Raw genomic sequence first — 17,100 nt, 5'->3', positions numbered from 1 at the left:
ACATCTTCCAGCCAGGTCCCGATAGCCTTCTGTAACCAGAACGGGTCCGGGTCTCCGAAGACTACTCTGACGCCGAAGATGATGTCACCCTGGCTCAATGGGACGTGAGTACCGAGACCCCTGCCCCCCCCCCCAAGCCCATACCAAAGGCTCCAGTGACACCTTCGCCTCCGGCCTCAAGTCCGCACCGAACAAAGACTTCGAGCACCCCGCCTCCAGGCCTGGCTCCAAAGGAAAAACAAAAGCCTTCCGGCTCTGACTCGAGCCAGCCACCTGGTCCCGAAAAACCATCTTCAGCACCAAAAGTTAAGTCTCCCGAGATGCCGCGCCCCCCTCCGTCGGCACCAGAAAAACATTCGGCACCGAAACCGCCAAAAGACCCCTCGGCACCAAAGCAGCCGGATAAGACCTCGGCACCGAAGACCTCAGAGCCGAAACCATCTAAAGAGAAGCCCTCCATAACTAAGCCTCCCAAACAAACACCTCCGAAGCCGAAACAATCCACACTGAAGGTTTCGGAGCCAGGAAAGGCTTCTATACCGCACACTGTTGCTAAACAGTTAAGACCAGTTTCCAAAGACAAATCTTCCACACCGAAGAAAACTATCAATTCCAAAGAAATTTTACTCCCGATCCGAAGCAAACCACCATTTTAATTCATCCAAATACTGGTCATATAGTTACTTCGCTACCTACAAAGAGAAAACCAGAACATTTACCACATGCACCGGTTCCTCTAAAGAAAATAATACTTCACCACCACCTCCCCCCCCCCCCCCCCACACCAATTAACCCTAATCTACTTTCTCCAGCACATTCTCCACAACCAGAGGATAGTGACGATGCACATGGGGATGGACAAGAAGATGAAAATATAATACCAGTAGACACTGAGGATCTTGATTCACCACAAGATCCAGACCCATGACATGACTATAATACCGGTCCTGATCTACATAATAATCCGAATTTCTTCCCCTCAAAACCATCTCCACCAGATGACAATGTTGGTTTTGCCCAACTAGTAAATAGGGCCGCAACATACCATGGAGTCAAACTACACTCAGACCCCGTAGAAGAGGATTTTCTTCTAGAAACCTTTGACCAGCCACAAAGATCGTCTCATGTCTTGCCAATGCTTAAAGGTCTTCTTAGACACGCTCCTGAGGTGTTCAAAGACCCGGTTAGAGCTAGGGTTCTTAACCCCAGAATAGATAAGAAATACAAGGCAGCTCCCACTCAACTCTATATACATCAAGGGTCAACTTCCTTTAGATTCACTGATTGTAGCAAATGCATGCAAAAGAGCAAATTCGCGAGGGTCAGGCGATACACCGCCTCCTGACAAAGAATCTAAATTATTAGAAGCATCAGGCAAACGTATGGGGTCTCAAGCTGCAAACTACTGGAAAATAGCCAACACACAAGCCCTCCTGGCGTAGTAAGACCGGGCTTACCATGACGAGCTGGAAAAGCTCATTCAACACCTACCTCAAAAATATAAAGCCAAAGCCAATGACCTTATACAGAAAGGCAAACTAACTACCAACACATCCATCAAATGCACGCTCAACGTAGCAGACACCGCGTCCCGCGCAGTAAATACAAGTGTTTTACTACCCAGACATGCCTGGCTTAGGATATCTGGCTTTAAACAAGAAGTGCAAAACGGTATCCTTAATCAGCCTTTTGACCATGAGCACCTCTTTGGCTCTGCAATGGACATATCTTTGGAAAAGATAAAAAAAGGACACAGAGACAACCAAGTCTATGGGAGCCCTGCAGTCACCCTCTACAAAAGGCTCCTTTTGGCGTTCCTTCTATAGAGCAGGATCCAAAACAAATACACAGGAGCACCTGTCCTCATCCTACAAAAGTCTCAACCAGGGCTCCTTTTCCAAAGGATACTCTAGAGGAGGTTACAGGAGCAACAACATAGGCAGAGGTAATAACACCCGCAGCTCCCCTAATACCAAACAGTGACTTCCCTGTGCTTCCCCCTGATCATCCCACTCCTGTCGGGGGACGTCTCTCACAGTTCCTGCCTGTCTGGAATTCCATCACAACAGACAAGTGGGTAAGACAAATTATCCAGTATGGTTATTGCCTGGAACTCACTTCTACCCCTCCCAACATTCCTCCCAAACAGCTTCAATGTCATCAGAACACCTGACGCTTCTCAAACAAGAGGTTATTGCACTATTACTAAAACATGCAATAGAACCAGTTCCCTTGCCTCATCAAGGCACAGGTGTCTATTCCCTCTATTTTCTCATTCCGAAAAAAGACGGCTCTCTCAGGCCAATACTGGACCTCGGACCGCTCAACTTCTACATCCAATCAGACCATTTCCACATGGTCACTTTACAACCAGTGCTTCCACTGCTTCAGCAAGGCGAGTTTCTCTCCACTCTAGATCTAAAGGACGCCTACTTCCACATTCCTATTCATCCCGCTCACAGGAAATATCTCAGGTTTGTGGTAGATGGTCAACACTACCGATTCAAAGTCCTACCATTCGGAGTCACCACGGCACCCAGAGTTTTCACCAAGTGCCTCGCAGTGGTTGCAGCCCATTTGAGAAGACCACACATTCATGTCTTCCCTTATCTGGACGACTGGCTCATAAAAGTGAAATCCCACAACAGCTGTGTTCAACACAATACAACTGCTTCACAGTCTGGGATTCACAGTAAATCTGGGCAAATCCCACCTCCAACCGTCCAGAATACAACAATACCTAGGTGCTCAGATAAATACTTCCACATCCCTAGCATATCCCAACCCAGTCAGGATAAGTGCTATGCAGGCGCTGATTCAAAGATTTCAGCCACAACGCTCACTACCAGCACGAGTGTTCATGCAATTAATAGGGATGATGACCTCTTGCATCTTTCTCGTTCCTTATGCAAGACTACAAAATGCATCCATTGCCAGAGTGTTTGGCACGTCAGTGGAACCAGGCTCAAGGTCAGCTAACAGATCTGGTGTTGGTGGACGACCGCACCCATCGCTCTCTACAATGGTAGAACACACGTTCCTCGTGCCAGTTCCACAGATAGTGCTAACAGACTCGTCGCTCACCGGCTGTGGAGCTCATCTTCAAACCCATACCATCCAAGGTATCTGGACCCCCCAACAAAAACCTGATTGTTCGACATCTTCCTAGCGTTGAAATCTTTTCAACTGCACATTCTAGGCAAAGCTGTCCTGATCCGAACAGACAACATGACAGCAGTGTATTACATACAGAAGCAACGCGGGACACACTCCCTACAGCTCTCACACCTAACTCAAAGCATATGGAGATGGGCCATTCCGCAAAAGATATACCTCCTGGGATAACTCCTCCCAGGGGTACACAATCAGATTGCATAACTGCTCAGCCGTCAAGCACAGCAGATGCACAAATGGGAACTTCATCCTCAAGTTCTTCTTCCATTCTTTTGCCTGTGGGGACGCCCAGAAATAGATCTGTTTGCCACACAGCAAAACGCAAAATGCCCAAACTTCGCATCTAGGTATCCACACCCATTGTCCAAAGGCAATGCGCTATGGATGAATTGGTCAAGCAAATTTGCTTACGCTTTTCCGCCTCTCCCACTCATTCCGTTAGTAGTTCGGAAACTCAAACAACATTCCCTCACAATGATCCTAGTTGCTCCAACATGAGCAAGGCAACCATGGTTCACAACTCTATTGGAACTATCAGTAGTACCACATCAAAAGCTACACCTCTCACCCAAACTTCTTACTCAGAACCATGGAGAGATCAGACACCCAGATCGCAATCAACTCAACCTTGCGATCTGGCTCCTGAAATCTTAGAGTTCGGCTACCTCAGCCTCCCAGCAGACTGTATGAATGTCAATAAAGAGGCGAAGCGATTCGTCATTTATTGCACGCACAACAAGATCAACCCACTAGATGCTTCCACTCAGAACATCATCTTATACCTCTTGCATCTACAACAATGTAACCTAGCATATACATCTATTAGGTTGCATCTCGCCGCCATAACGGCCTACCTACAAAACAGACAACACTTGTCTTTGTTTCGAGTTCCTGCTATCAAAGCTTTAATGGTAGGACTTGAAAGAATAATTCCACCAAGAGCTCCACCCTCTCCGGTGTGGAACCTTAATGTAGTCCTTACCAGACTAATGGGTCTGCCTTTTGAACCTCTCCACAAATGCGAACTACAGTTCCTCACTTGGAAAGTAGCCTTTCTGATTGCTATCACATCTCTCAGAAGAGTCAGTGAACTCCAGGAATTAACCATACAAGAACCATTTTTACAAATCCATCATAATAAAGTGGTTCTTAGGACTAACCCAAAATATTTACCCAAAGTAGTATCTGCCTTCCATCTCAACCAGTCCGTTGAACTCCCAATGTTTTTCCTCAACCAGACTCGGTGGCAGAACGAGCTCTACACACCTTAAATGTTAGAAGAGCAATACTTTACTACATTGAAAGAACAAAATCCTTTAGAAAGACCAAACAACTTTTTTTGACCTTCTCCCCACCTCATAAAGGTGATCCTATATCCAAGACAGGAATTGCAAGGTGGATTGTAAAATGCATAAAAATACGCTACATCAAAGCCAAATGCAAATTAACCATTCCCCCTCCCCCTGCCCCCCCCCCCCACCCTCCCAGAGCTCACTCAACACAGGCAAACTAGGGGCTTCTATGGCATTCTTAGGAACGTTCCCCTAGGTGACATATGCAAAGCCGCACCTTGGGCTACACCACACACCTTCACAAAACACTGTTGTGTAGATGTGCAGGCAAAACAACAAGCTAGTGTGGGCCAGGCTGTATTAAGATCACTATTTCAAACTACTGCAACAGATACAGGTAGCCTCCGCTAAGAGGTGTAACTGCGGTATAGTCTATGCAAAAGTGTACAATCTGCAGCTCATATGCCTCGAACGGAAAATGCTACTTACCAGTATGCATCTGTTCTTGGCATGTAGAGCTGCAGAGTTGTACACGCCCATCCTCCTCCCCGGATACCTCTATCTGTTCCAGTATTATCTTACTTAAATATATTACGCATGGACATCTTTCTATTTCTCACTACTCCATCTAACCCTACATGGCAAAAACAATCTAATGATGAAGCCGATGCCAATGCGCATTGTCGACCGAAGGAGGAGTCACCAACCTCGTGACTACAAGGATTTCTTCGAAGACAAAAACAACATGCAAACATCTGAGCCCAATGCCAGATGGCGATCTATGCAAAAGTGTACAACTGTGCAGCTCTACATGCCAAGAACAGATGCATACTGGTAAGTAGCATTTTCCTTCCAACACTTCAGTCAGGTGTGCTCTAGACGCAGCAGACACTGCTTCACGCACTATTAACACCAGCGTCCTACTTAGACGACACGCATTGCTAAGGGTATCAGGATTTAAACAGGAGGTTCAAGCATCCATTTTAGATTTACCATTTAACAAGGAACATTTATTTGGCCCTGCAGTGGACACTTCATTAGAACAAATGACGAAAGACACTGAGGTAGCCAAATCAATGGGAGCACTGCAGACACCATCCAACCGTGGTTCCTTTTGCCGCTTATTTTACAGGGGAGGCTCAAAGACCATGCCTTCTGACAGGTCCTCGATCTCATATAGTGGCATTAGTCAATCACCCTCTACCATACTTCCCCTGCGACAAATAAACAGTGACTTGTCTCCCCTTCCCCCTGATCATTCAACACCTGTCGGGGGACGTCTCACTCAATTTTTCCCAGTCTGGAATACCATCACGTCAGACAAATGGGTTTTACAAATGATCCAATCTGATTATTGCCTGGAGCTTACCAACAACCCTCCAGTAGTTCCTCATCAAAAACTACATCTCACATCCAGTCTCCTCACGCAGAGCCATGGAGAAATAAGACATCCAAATCCCAAACCTCTCAACCTTGCGATCTGGCACCTGAAGTCATAGAGTTTGGTTATCCTAATCTTCCTCCAGACTATGAATATCATTAAAGAGGCCAGAAGATTTACTACAAGAGCTTGCTATGCAGCAAAATGGAAGCGGTTTGTTATTTATTATAATAACCATATCAACCCGCTTGATGCTTCCGTTCAAAATATAATTCGCTATTTACTACATTTACAACGCTCAAATTTAGCGTACACAACTATACGCTTACATCTCGCTGCAATAGCTGCTTATCTTCAAAATAGATATCTGTCCCTTTTCAGAGTCCCTGTTAATAAAACTTAAGAGTTAATCCTCTCATGCTTCCACCTGCCCCAGTGTGAAATCTTAATATTGTCCTTACCAGACTAATGGGTCCACCCTTCGAGCCATTGCATATATGTGAACTGCAATTTCTCACTTGGAAAGTTGCTTTCTACGTACACTATTTCAAACCACTGCAACAGCTACAGGTTAGCCACCGCTGTGGGAGATTACTGCTCTATTGTCTATGCAAAGCATGTGTTCTACGGGTCACTTGCCTTGAATGGAAAATACTACTTACCCAGTATGTATCTGTTCTTGGTATGTAGAGCTGTAGATTCACATGCGTCCTCCCACCTCCCCGGGTACCTGTACCTGTTACAGTACTATCCTACTTAGATACATACACATGGACAACTCTATTCTACTCTTACTAACACCATTCTCCCTCTCTACGGGAAAACAATCTAATAATGTAGTCGATGCCCATGTGCACTATCACCGAAAGTAGGAGTCACCTACGTCGTGACTTTAAAAGACTTCTTCGAACAAAAACAAAGTGCAAACATCCGGATCCAACACTAGATGGCAGTCTTATGCAAAGCAATGGAATCTACAGCTCTAAATGCCAAGAACAGATTCATACTGGGTAAGTAGCATTTTCCTTCTCTCCCCATCTCGAGGATTGGCTAATCAAGAGTCCAAGCCGAATGTCTAATAGACACTCAAAACACGATCAACCCACTTCATCAATTGGGCATCATACTAAAGGGAAAAGCCTTCAAGGACCCAAACCCGCAGGTGACAATCACAACCAATGCATCACTCATGTGGTGAGGTGCTCATATGAAAGACTTTATCGTTCAGGGACTCTGGACCTCACAGCAACAGACAATCTACATCCACAGAGCTTCTAACCGTATAAATGGCTCTGTGTTCCTAGCAATCATTACAGGGAAAAATGTCCTTCTACTAACAGACAATATGACTGCAATGTATTACATCAGTAGTTGCTGGTAGGGGACGGTGGCTGGGGGGGGTAGGATATAAATACAAATTACAACTTACCTGCTGGCCGCCGTCGCCAGCTGCCGCCTCTCAGCCGGAACAGGAAGCACTCAGGGTTCCAGACTTCCCTAGCCAATCACAATGCTGCGGATTGTAGCGTCTGGATTGGTCTGAGCGCCGTGGTTCAGCGCTTAGAGAGGGAGTGGAAGCCTGGGCATGTTCTCCATACAGGCTGTAATGCAGCCTGGATGGAGAACATGCAAAGTGTGCATGACCGTTTGGCCGGCCCAAGACAGCTGGCCAAACAGTCATGTGCATTTTAGTGCAGCATCAGCCACTCTTCCTCCCTGTGCCGCGGGGAGCCCAGCCCAGCCCAGCCCCGCCCCAACCTGGCGGCACCTCCAATACAAAAAATAAAATGATGATAATAATGCTCTGTTATCATTTTACTTTTTTCTATGCACTGGTCGGGCGGCGCTCCTCTGCCTTAGCGGAAGAGCCCCAGCTGTATTACATCCTGAAACAGGGGAGTCGGGGGGTGGGGGGCAGGGGGAGGGGCGGACCCATTCCATATAGTGCAGACCATATTGAAATAGACAAACGCAAAATCCTCCTCTTGGCACAATACATACCAGGGCAGGAGAGCTCCATTGCAGACCTGCTCAGCAGTTCATGAGTGGGATATTCACACTCCAGTACTGCACCAATTCCACTGGTGGGGAACCCCTGCAATAGACCTGTTCGCCACTGTCAAACTCAAAATGCCAAAGCTTTCCATCCAGATACCCACACCCACTATCCAAAGGGAATGCTCTATGAATGAACTGGTCAGGGATATTTGCTTACACTTTTCCTTCTCTCCCACTCATTTCATACTTGGTCAGGAAACGCAGACAGAATTCAATGACTCTAATACTGCTTGCTCCCTCATGGGCTCAACTGCCATGGTACACAACACTGCTAGAGCTATCACTAGTACCTTACAAGAAGCTACCCAACTATCCAAACCTTCCCTCTCACAGTCGAGGCATTTTGAGACATGCCAATACACATCTGCTCAATCTTGCTATCTGGCTCTTCAGGTCATAGTTTGGATACTTGAATCTACCTCCAGAATGCATGACTATTCTAAAGGAGGCCAGAATACCAACCACAAGGGTTGGCTGTTTAGCATAATAGAAACGTTTCGTCCACTACTTTTGTGTCCTTAAACATCAACCCTTCTGCAGCAACAGAACAACAACTAGTCTGTTACTTGTTACACGTGCCAAATGCACTTTGGCATATACCTCAATAAGCTTTAATTTAGCAGCCATTGCGACATACCTACAAACATGAAGCACCAATCGCTTTACCGTATTTCTATCATTAAAGCATTCATGAAAGGATTAAAACAAGCCACTCTATCACGTACACCTCCAGTACATACGTGGAACCTACATATTGTCCTAACATGACTTATGGGGCCATCTTTTGACCCACTACATAACTGTTGAATACAATTTTTAACATGGAAAGTGGCCTTCCTTGTAGCAACAACATCTGTATCAAGGGTTAGCGAAATACATGTGCTCAATGTAGAAGAATCATATTTCCAAGTATTCCCAGACAAAGTGCATTTACACACAAACTCAAACATTTTACCTAAAGCTGTATCTCATTTCCATTTTCTTTTTTTTTAACATATTTTCATTGACATTTTGGATGTTTATTACAAGTACACAAGCAATATTTGCAACAGATTTCAATACTAATCTCTTTTCTCGTTTAGACCGGGATATATAAGTTTCCTTCTCGGAGTATTGCCCGGTGTCGCGTATTGCGCACAAACGTTTACTGATCACCACTCTTTACGTGTCTACTGACCCCTGTGTTATTACATTAATGACTTTCGTAGTCCCCGTCTACCACTCTTCCCTGCCTTGTCACGGTGGGCGGATCGAGCAAATGCACAGGTTTCAGGTAATGTCCTCATCAATGTCACTCTTTTAGCAATAACTATTAACAATTCAACTATTCAAAAAGAAAGGAAAAAAGGAAGAGAGACCGAAGAGAAACAAAATAATAAAAATATTAAAAAAGGGGGAAACTTAAAGTTCTGCATGCATAGGGGGCCACAGTGCTATCCGTTTCAAATGATGCATTCATTGACTCTGTCAATTACTTGATACGTTCTGCGTGCTGGGCAGGTCTTCCCGGGGGGAGGGAGGTGGCTTGAGGAAGGCAGCCGTCTTCCCCTTCCACCGACCTCGCTCCTCATTTCCATTTAAATGAAACTTTAGAGTTACTGGTTTTCTTTCCAAACCCAGAGACAGTTGCAGAGCTTGCTTTACATACATTGGATGTTAAATGGGCACTTCTGTACGACTTGGAACACAACTACTATTGGTTTAGTTTTCAAATCTACATAAAGGAAAGGCTATTTCAAAAGCAGGAATGGCAAGATGGATTTTCAAATGTATCCAAATTTGTTACGCTAAAGCAAAACGAACATTAACTACTATGCCATAGGCTCATTCAACAAGTAAGAAAGGAGCAACCATGGCTTTTTGGGAAATATCCCTCTTAGTAACATTTTGCAAAGCAGCAACATGGACGAACCCACATACATTTGCAAAGTATTGTGTGGATATTCAAGAAAGATAAAAAGCTCTAGTTGGACAAACAGTCCTTCAGACATTATTTCAAACAAATGCACCAATCCCATGCCTATAGCCACCGCAAGAGGGATACTGCTTTACAATCTATGAATAGCATCTGTATCTGCCGTCAACACATGCTGCGAATGGATTATGTTACTTACCATGTAGGCATCTATTTGTTGCGTGTAGTGCTGCAGATTCACATACACCCTCTTGCTTCCCGGCAGGTATTAGATGGGGAGAAGAATGCACACAAATGCAGCATGTTCAACAGCAAATGCTAACTTAGCAGACTATAGCCACACTGCAGCTATGGCATGGGGAAAAAACATTATCTAACAAACGAGCCAAGCCAAGCGGTGGATGAGAAGCGACGCACGACGCCCATCATAAAACGTCCTAGAGTTAAACAACTTGCAGAGTCAGGGCCCAACACTTGATGGCAGGAGTATGCATAGCATGTGAATCTGCAGTAGTACATGCTACGAATAGATGCTTGCAGGGTAAGTAACATACTCCTTTCCTAACTGTAACTAAGCTTTAACCTTTGGATATAGATATATCAAAACCACTGATTCCTAAAGACAGTGCGCTCAGTCATCCGGTGCTCACATCCTTAGTGGGCGGAATCCAGCCCCAACATTCATTGTTATAACAAATTGATGTCACACTCCAGTAATACTGCTTCAGATGGTTTTATTCTGATTTGGTGAATAAAACCACATGAAGCAGTATTACTGGAGGTCGACATCAATTTGTTATAGCAATATATCTATGTGTGTGTAATTTGTATGTATATAAAGCAAACTTGTAAATTTGAAAACGCTCTGTAAATGTGAAAGAATGTAAAATTGGTGGCTATTTATTAAGTTGGTATCCTCACCGTGATTGTGGAAGTATAGACTTGCGGTCTCTATGGCTGAACCTTTGCATATTATTACCTTTAACAATAATCTTAAACTACAGCTCTCCCTTGCTGTTTCCATCAGAAAGACCATAAGCAAATAATGCAAAGTCCTAGGAATATTCAGGACAAACCTCAAGACAATAACTCCTGGGACCCATGGAGCAAAAAGGGCCTAATAATAACCAAGCAGCTTTTTTGATGGAGATACCACCATCCCATTTCCAGCTGCCGCACCCCTTTTCAACCTATCTTGCAAAGGAAAAGGATATATCTGCACTTGACTGATCTCAAACCTAAAGCAGTGAATTCAGTTGTTTTTGTTGTTGTTGCAAACTCTGGCTACAACCCCAGGCTGGTGAATCAACCATGTGACTTATAGAACTACATTAAAAAAAAAAAACGTTGCAAGCCAAAGAAGTTTTAATATAATAGAATATTGGCTCCATTCTAAAACCTAATCTTGCCTGATGAGAATCAACACAAAATTTGAACCTAGACACTTTCTTTATTCTTCACTGATTACTTATGTCTGCAGACGGACGCTGCTCAGGAGGCCTGCTTGCCTCCAGCACTTGCTAGCTCTCGAATTGTCATAATGTTACATTAGAACATTTGTCTTTCACCTGCCGAACGTATCCATTATTGAGCCAAACTCTTCATGGAACATCACCCTTTGGTGTGATCACTCAAAACATATGACTCCTTGAATTTGAAACCGAATATACCTATCCATGAGCCGATAATCAAGCTCTTTAACCCATTAATAGTGATTGCTCTACAGAGACAGTAAGCTGGATGATCTATTGGTGGAATTGTATGTTAGGCTCACAGATTAGAAAACAAAATCACTCCCTTAGACCACACAGCAAGCCTGAATCCCACATTTGCATTCCTAATGGACTTGACTTAACCGCAGCAACATTGGGAAGGTGGCAGATCAATATCAATACACATTAGTGGACTCCAAGCTACCTTGAAGAATGGATATTGGCCACAAAATCTGAACAGACAGGGCCACAAGTTGCTACGTATTTTTTGTCTGCTGTCTTACACACCTTACTAAAATTAAAAAACATGGCACATTCCCCTATCACTAAAGCCTCTGATAGTGTAGTGTCTAACACAACTTTTATTCTCCCTCTCACTTGATCTGAACTTAACCCCCCACTTGTTGGTCAACCACTCGTGAGAATTGTCCCTCTATATCTACTGAATCAAATCTCTGTAGTTATACTCTGACACACTGCTCCTTTCCTCTACCATGATCTGAATACATTTTCATTTCACTTCTATGTATTTTACATAATTACTTTTTAAAATACTGACTAATTTAGAGATAATTGTTGAATACTTACAAACTACGTCGGAGTGTATTGTATTATTTAAGGGTAACCACTGATATATTTCTTCTTTGCCTACCAAACCTTTGAGGGTCTCGTATTGTCCTGCCAAAAAATGCTGGGGTAGACTTGCATGTAATAATTTAGATTGTATTAATGTGAATGTACTTTATGCACATTTCCACTGCTATATTTTCTACTTGTGCATAATTTGAAAGGATTTTGGAGGGATATTGTTGGTATATTGGAGTTTAATTCTAAACAAAAAGCAAGATACCCGAACCATATTCTTATTAATTGGATCAGTAGGTGGATCTAATTGGAATTTAGGGACAAATGCAGTAGTTGATTTACCTCTCTGATATCCACATAACATTTAGTAGGGGATTGTCAATAGCAGATGACTTCAAAATAGCTTATTGAGCAAGACAGCACATCATCCACTGATAGAGATGTCCTTTTGTCATTAGTATTTATTGTATCTTCCTGCAAAGTCTTCAGACCATGGGCTTGGGTTGAATCAAATGGCAGAATGAAAACAGTGTATGTTTCCAGTTTTGGTGCACCCACCCTTGTCGCTGCTGCTACCTTTCTTCCATAATGTGATCTTTTACCCTATTTCCTCTCTTATCTTTTAAAGGTCTGGATAAAATAGAGTTCCTTCAGAGCCACGAAAATCAGGAGATTTACCAGAAAGCGTTTGATCTGATTGAACATTACTTCGGGGTAGAAGAGGAGGATCCTCAAATTGCTCCCACAGTGGATGAAACCCAACAACAGTACAGATTTCAGCCGGCCGCCGAAGCACCAATGGAGGGTTTCCAGCTGTAACCTCAACCTGTGAGCTCGGACCCCAGATTTACTGCCTCCCATCAATCCACACAGAAGTGGAAGCAGACCGTGTTTTCACCCAATTAAAGACAACAGATGTCTCTAAACCTTTAAAAACACTTAATTCTTCACCAAAAAGGAGTGACAGTAAAGATTTACTTTTTTGGGGAAAAAGATGCCTCCTCAATACCAGACCCTCATTCAATTTATTTTTATTTTGCGAGGGCTGCTGCAAGAGTGGTGGTAGAGGGAAATAGCTGGTGCCACCTTCAATTGGTGATCTGTTCTTGGTCCCACTGCTGCCTGTGTACCTCAAGCCCATGAAGACAAAAAGAGACCTGAGTTTAACCACTCAGGGTACTGTCCAGCCCAGCATTTCTCTCAACCCCTAGATATCTATTTTTTGTTTTGCACACTTGGCTTTCTTGTCAATGAAATTCTGTTAAGTGTCTGAAGACTCAAATCTGCACTACGGTTAGCCTGAGAGTCACTAGAGAAAGGTGACTGCCAAATAACACCTTATGCCCTTGTGTAACGGACCCTGCACCGTGAACTACAAATGGATTCTGATCGAATACAAGGGGTGTCTTTTCTGCCTTTGAAGAATGGAAGGAGAGGGAACCTCCACCCAAGTTCCCCCTTTCCTTATGTTTAAAAACAAAACACATTATTTTCTTTTTGCTGAACTGATCTTCATATTTCAAACAAAAAGACAAAATGACAATTAAAAAAGAAAAAAATTAAAATCTTGCTAAAAATGAAAGGAAATAAAGATTGGCTGCGTAGTTTGCAGCATTTCAGGAGGGTTTATCCTGAAATGCCTACGACTGTGCCCCATGCCCTACCCTCTTTTGTCTCTCTCACCCACCCAACAGTGCAACTTTGCATGGAATTGGTTTTGTAAGTGGGTGCAAAGTAAAAACTGTAAGGTTTCTGCTTTGGGAGGGAGTGGCGGAAGAGGATGGTCAGGGCCAGGTTTGTTGCAGGAGACATTGCTTATTGGTTGTGAATGAGGGTGTTGGGTTAGTTACTAGAGAAGACACTCCTCTCAAATGCAACCAGTGTTGTACTGCTACTGACGTTATCTACAGTCCTGCTCCGAGAGGAGAAGGTAATCTCTGTTTACAATAATTAAACTGGTATTCAGCTGTTTCATTTCATTTGTCTTGTGCTTAAGATGGTGGGAAAGTGGGTTGATTCCGAGCTAGATTTTAGGTTGATGTTTTTGAATTGTTTTCCCACCTTCAGGTAGCAAAATGTTATGGGTAAAAGTACAAGAGTACTTTGAGAACATTTGTTTCCATTTAGGGGGGGGCTTGAGTAACTACAGCTTTTAGTGTTTTGAGAAGGGTTTTTTGGGTGGAGGCTCTGATAACTACTGCTGTTCACTCATTTAGTCCTACATAAGATAAGGATGTCTCTTCGTGGCAGGCATTGACTTCTTTTCTTATTCGGGATTTGAATGTGTCCTTAGTAACCAGCGTATAAAAATTAAGTTCCTGTCTCACGTTACCAAGACTTCTTAGCGAAGAAATTAAGAGTTCCGAATGAGACCGTTAGTGTTGCTCTCACCACTCTTTACGACAGTCCGTTCTGCTACTGGCTGGTAGCTTGGGTAAAGGAAGGGCTTACACCTGCAAGAAGAGACGATAATGTATACTTGATTATGTGTTGGGGGACGGGATTGCTGAGGTTCAGTGCATATTTATATTAGTTATATGGTATTTTAAAATTTAGAGGGGACTAAAGCAAATGAAAAACATGAATCCAGTTCAGACAAGGACATAGTTTGCCCAACGATGGCTGGAAGAGTGAAATGAAGTAGAGAATGCAACATAATGCTTGACATTAGGCACTAAAACCCTTATCTGGTCCAGATTTTATTTTCTTGACACAGGAACCTCTGGATAAAATGCTTCACTTTCTTTTTCATGGAGACGTCTTGGTTCACCCTTCCGCCACTGAGGTTTGTGTTCATTGCAGTATGGGGCTGTGACTGCCAAGTCTGTCTGCAAGATAAGCAGTGCCTTATTTTAAGGCATCTAGCTTCAGTTTGTGTGTATTTTTGTACACCTGCAGTTGGAGATGAGGGGCTGAAAAGGGAGTCCATCCTGTGTCGGATGTGGTGTCTGGTGCAACTTAAGTTAGTAAGTTAAAGTACTAACAGTTTTCCAATTCACTTTCAGTCATGCCCCCAGCATTCAATCTGTGTTAACACTCGAGACGAGGCCTAAAGTTGACATTTAAGTAACAAAAAAATGGAACTGGCAAGATTCTGAAAGGGAAAATAAAAGGTTATGCTGGTCACCAATGCTTTTTAGAGTCCTGTTGCCCAAGAGATCGGACACTGCAGCCAAATGAGAATGAGTGAAGTGTTGCTGCTCAGGGTGGAAAAAGCTGCCTACAAACTGATATGGGAGCAATAGGTGAAAGTAAGGATGAAAATAATGTATTGCCTTACAGAAGTATTGCCATCAAGCATTGCTTTCTGCCTCCTGATTTTATGTGACGCTGCAAGGCATGGCATATTTGTGTCCTGCGAATGAGAGAGATGGTGGTATACATAGAGATTGAGGAATCTACCAAATGTGTAATCTGAAGTTTTGATTTCTACATTTAATGTTGCAGTTGTGTGCCTTTCATTCATATTTCTTTTTAACATTCATGTCTTCCGGCAAGGAGTGTCTGGGGTTTTTGTTTTGTCCATAGCACAAGGTCGGTCATGTTTAGACTTCTGTGTGAGAGACCGTTTGCTTCTGCTCACCTACTTGGTGATTGTGTGATGTGGGTCTTATGCCTGCACCGTCAAAACAGTTGGGTGCAGGCCTACAGATGTATGTTGACAGGAGTGGAGTCAGTTAAACGCAGGCATTCAAGACCTTGCTCTAGTCTTTCAGGTCTCATTTTTTTGTCCATGCTTGAATGGCCTGCCTTGTCCAAACTAATTGCATTTTACACACATTGCTTCCATGATTGTTCGAGCAATAAAGTAAGTGTTCTCTTACCAGTGGTCATTGCCTCATACGTCAGCCAAACATACATTTTTGATGCATACTTCTAACTGCAGAATCCTCACATAAGAATGCTCCCCAGGTGCCACGCTGGATCTGAAAGTTTTTTTTACCCAACAACACTGCCAGGTGGTGCCATTTGGCTCTATGTTGGCTCTGTATCACCCTAAAGGTGACTGAGTGGAGCTCCAAATAAGTGCCACCCCGGCACCCAATGTCACTTCTCGTCTTTGCGTGCCCTCCAATAAATATCCGGAGCTCCTTTCTGATTTGGTCGGCCTTCTTACTACTTTCAAACTAAATCCATTGTTCTAGGGAACGATGGCCCCTCTTCAAAACCATGCCAATACTGTAGAGAGCAGATGTTGATCATGGACCCACAAGATGTCTCTCTGGTCTTTGGGCTCAGGATACGGCTCAAATTTGTGTGACAAATGTGCCCTAATGCAACTGAAAGCAATCCAGGACCAAGAAGCAAAGCTGTGATTCGCCGAAAATAAGAATTTGTGACCCTCGCGTAAAGCCTGCTCCCTCCTCTGGTCGAGGGTGTGGACTCTCTCACACCCAAGCCTGTTCCACCAGGAGGTCAACTTATTAGTCAGTGTTATTTGGTAAGTCCTTTTCTTCCTTCTGTTATGGGATGTGCTTTGATTGTAAGGGGCTGGACTGAGCATGAAGGCTGACACCTACCTCTTCGTGGAGTCTCCTAGAAAATGGAGCAAGTTAACTGTCAATGCCAAGATAGTGCACCTTAATATTCCAGAAGGTCCCAACACTAATAAGAAAAAGTGTGACTCAACCCCTTTAGACCCCTCTGTATCCAAAGAGAAGGCGCAAAGATGTCATGTTGTCAGCTGGTCCCTGGTTGCGCCCAAACCTTCCCAGGCCATTGGCAACACTGCAGAAGATTGAAGAGTTCAAGAAGAGAATGCTGTAGATTTTGGTGCACTTCCTGGTCTTTCTGATTCACCTTAAGGCCCCAAGAAACCATGGGTTCTTGCAAGCAGATCCATCTTTGAAGCCATCTGACCATTGCAACCTGTTCATGGCACCCTCTCCGCTCCAAGACCTGTGTGAGACCCTTCTTCATTGATGGTGTGGTGCTGATTCCAATGTCTGATACCAAACCATCTACAGCCCAGTGTCGACTAAC

General features: G+C 43.8%; 1 protein-coding gene across 1 annotated transcript in view; it reads left to right on the top strand.

Annotated features, from left to right (window-relative positions):
- KPNA6 (karyopherin subunit alpha 6) overlaps positions 1-14,091 on the top strand; it is a 370,132-nt gene extending 356,041 nt beyond the window's left edge. Inside the window, exon 14 of the mRNA XM_085648440.1 lies at positions 12,746-14,091. Within this exon, the coding sequence (XP_085504566.1) occupies positions 12,746-12,936 (191 nt within the window). The 3' untranslated portion in view covers positions 12,937-14,091. The remainder of the gene's footprint in view (positions 1-12,745) is intronic.
- The last annotated feature ends 3,009 nt before the right edge of the window (positions 14,092-17,100 follow it).

Source organism: Triturus cristatus, chromosome 3_2, assembly GCF_964204655.1.
Source record: "Triturus cristatus chromosome 3_2, aTriCri1.1, whole genome shotgun sequence".
NCBI lineage: Eukaryota > Metazoa > Chordata > Amphibia > Caudata > Salamandridae > Triturus > Triturus cristatus.
Note: the sequence above shows the minus strand (reverse complement) of the source record. Positions and strands in the feature narration are given on the sequence as shown.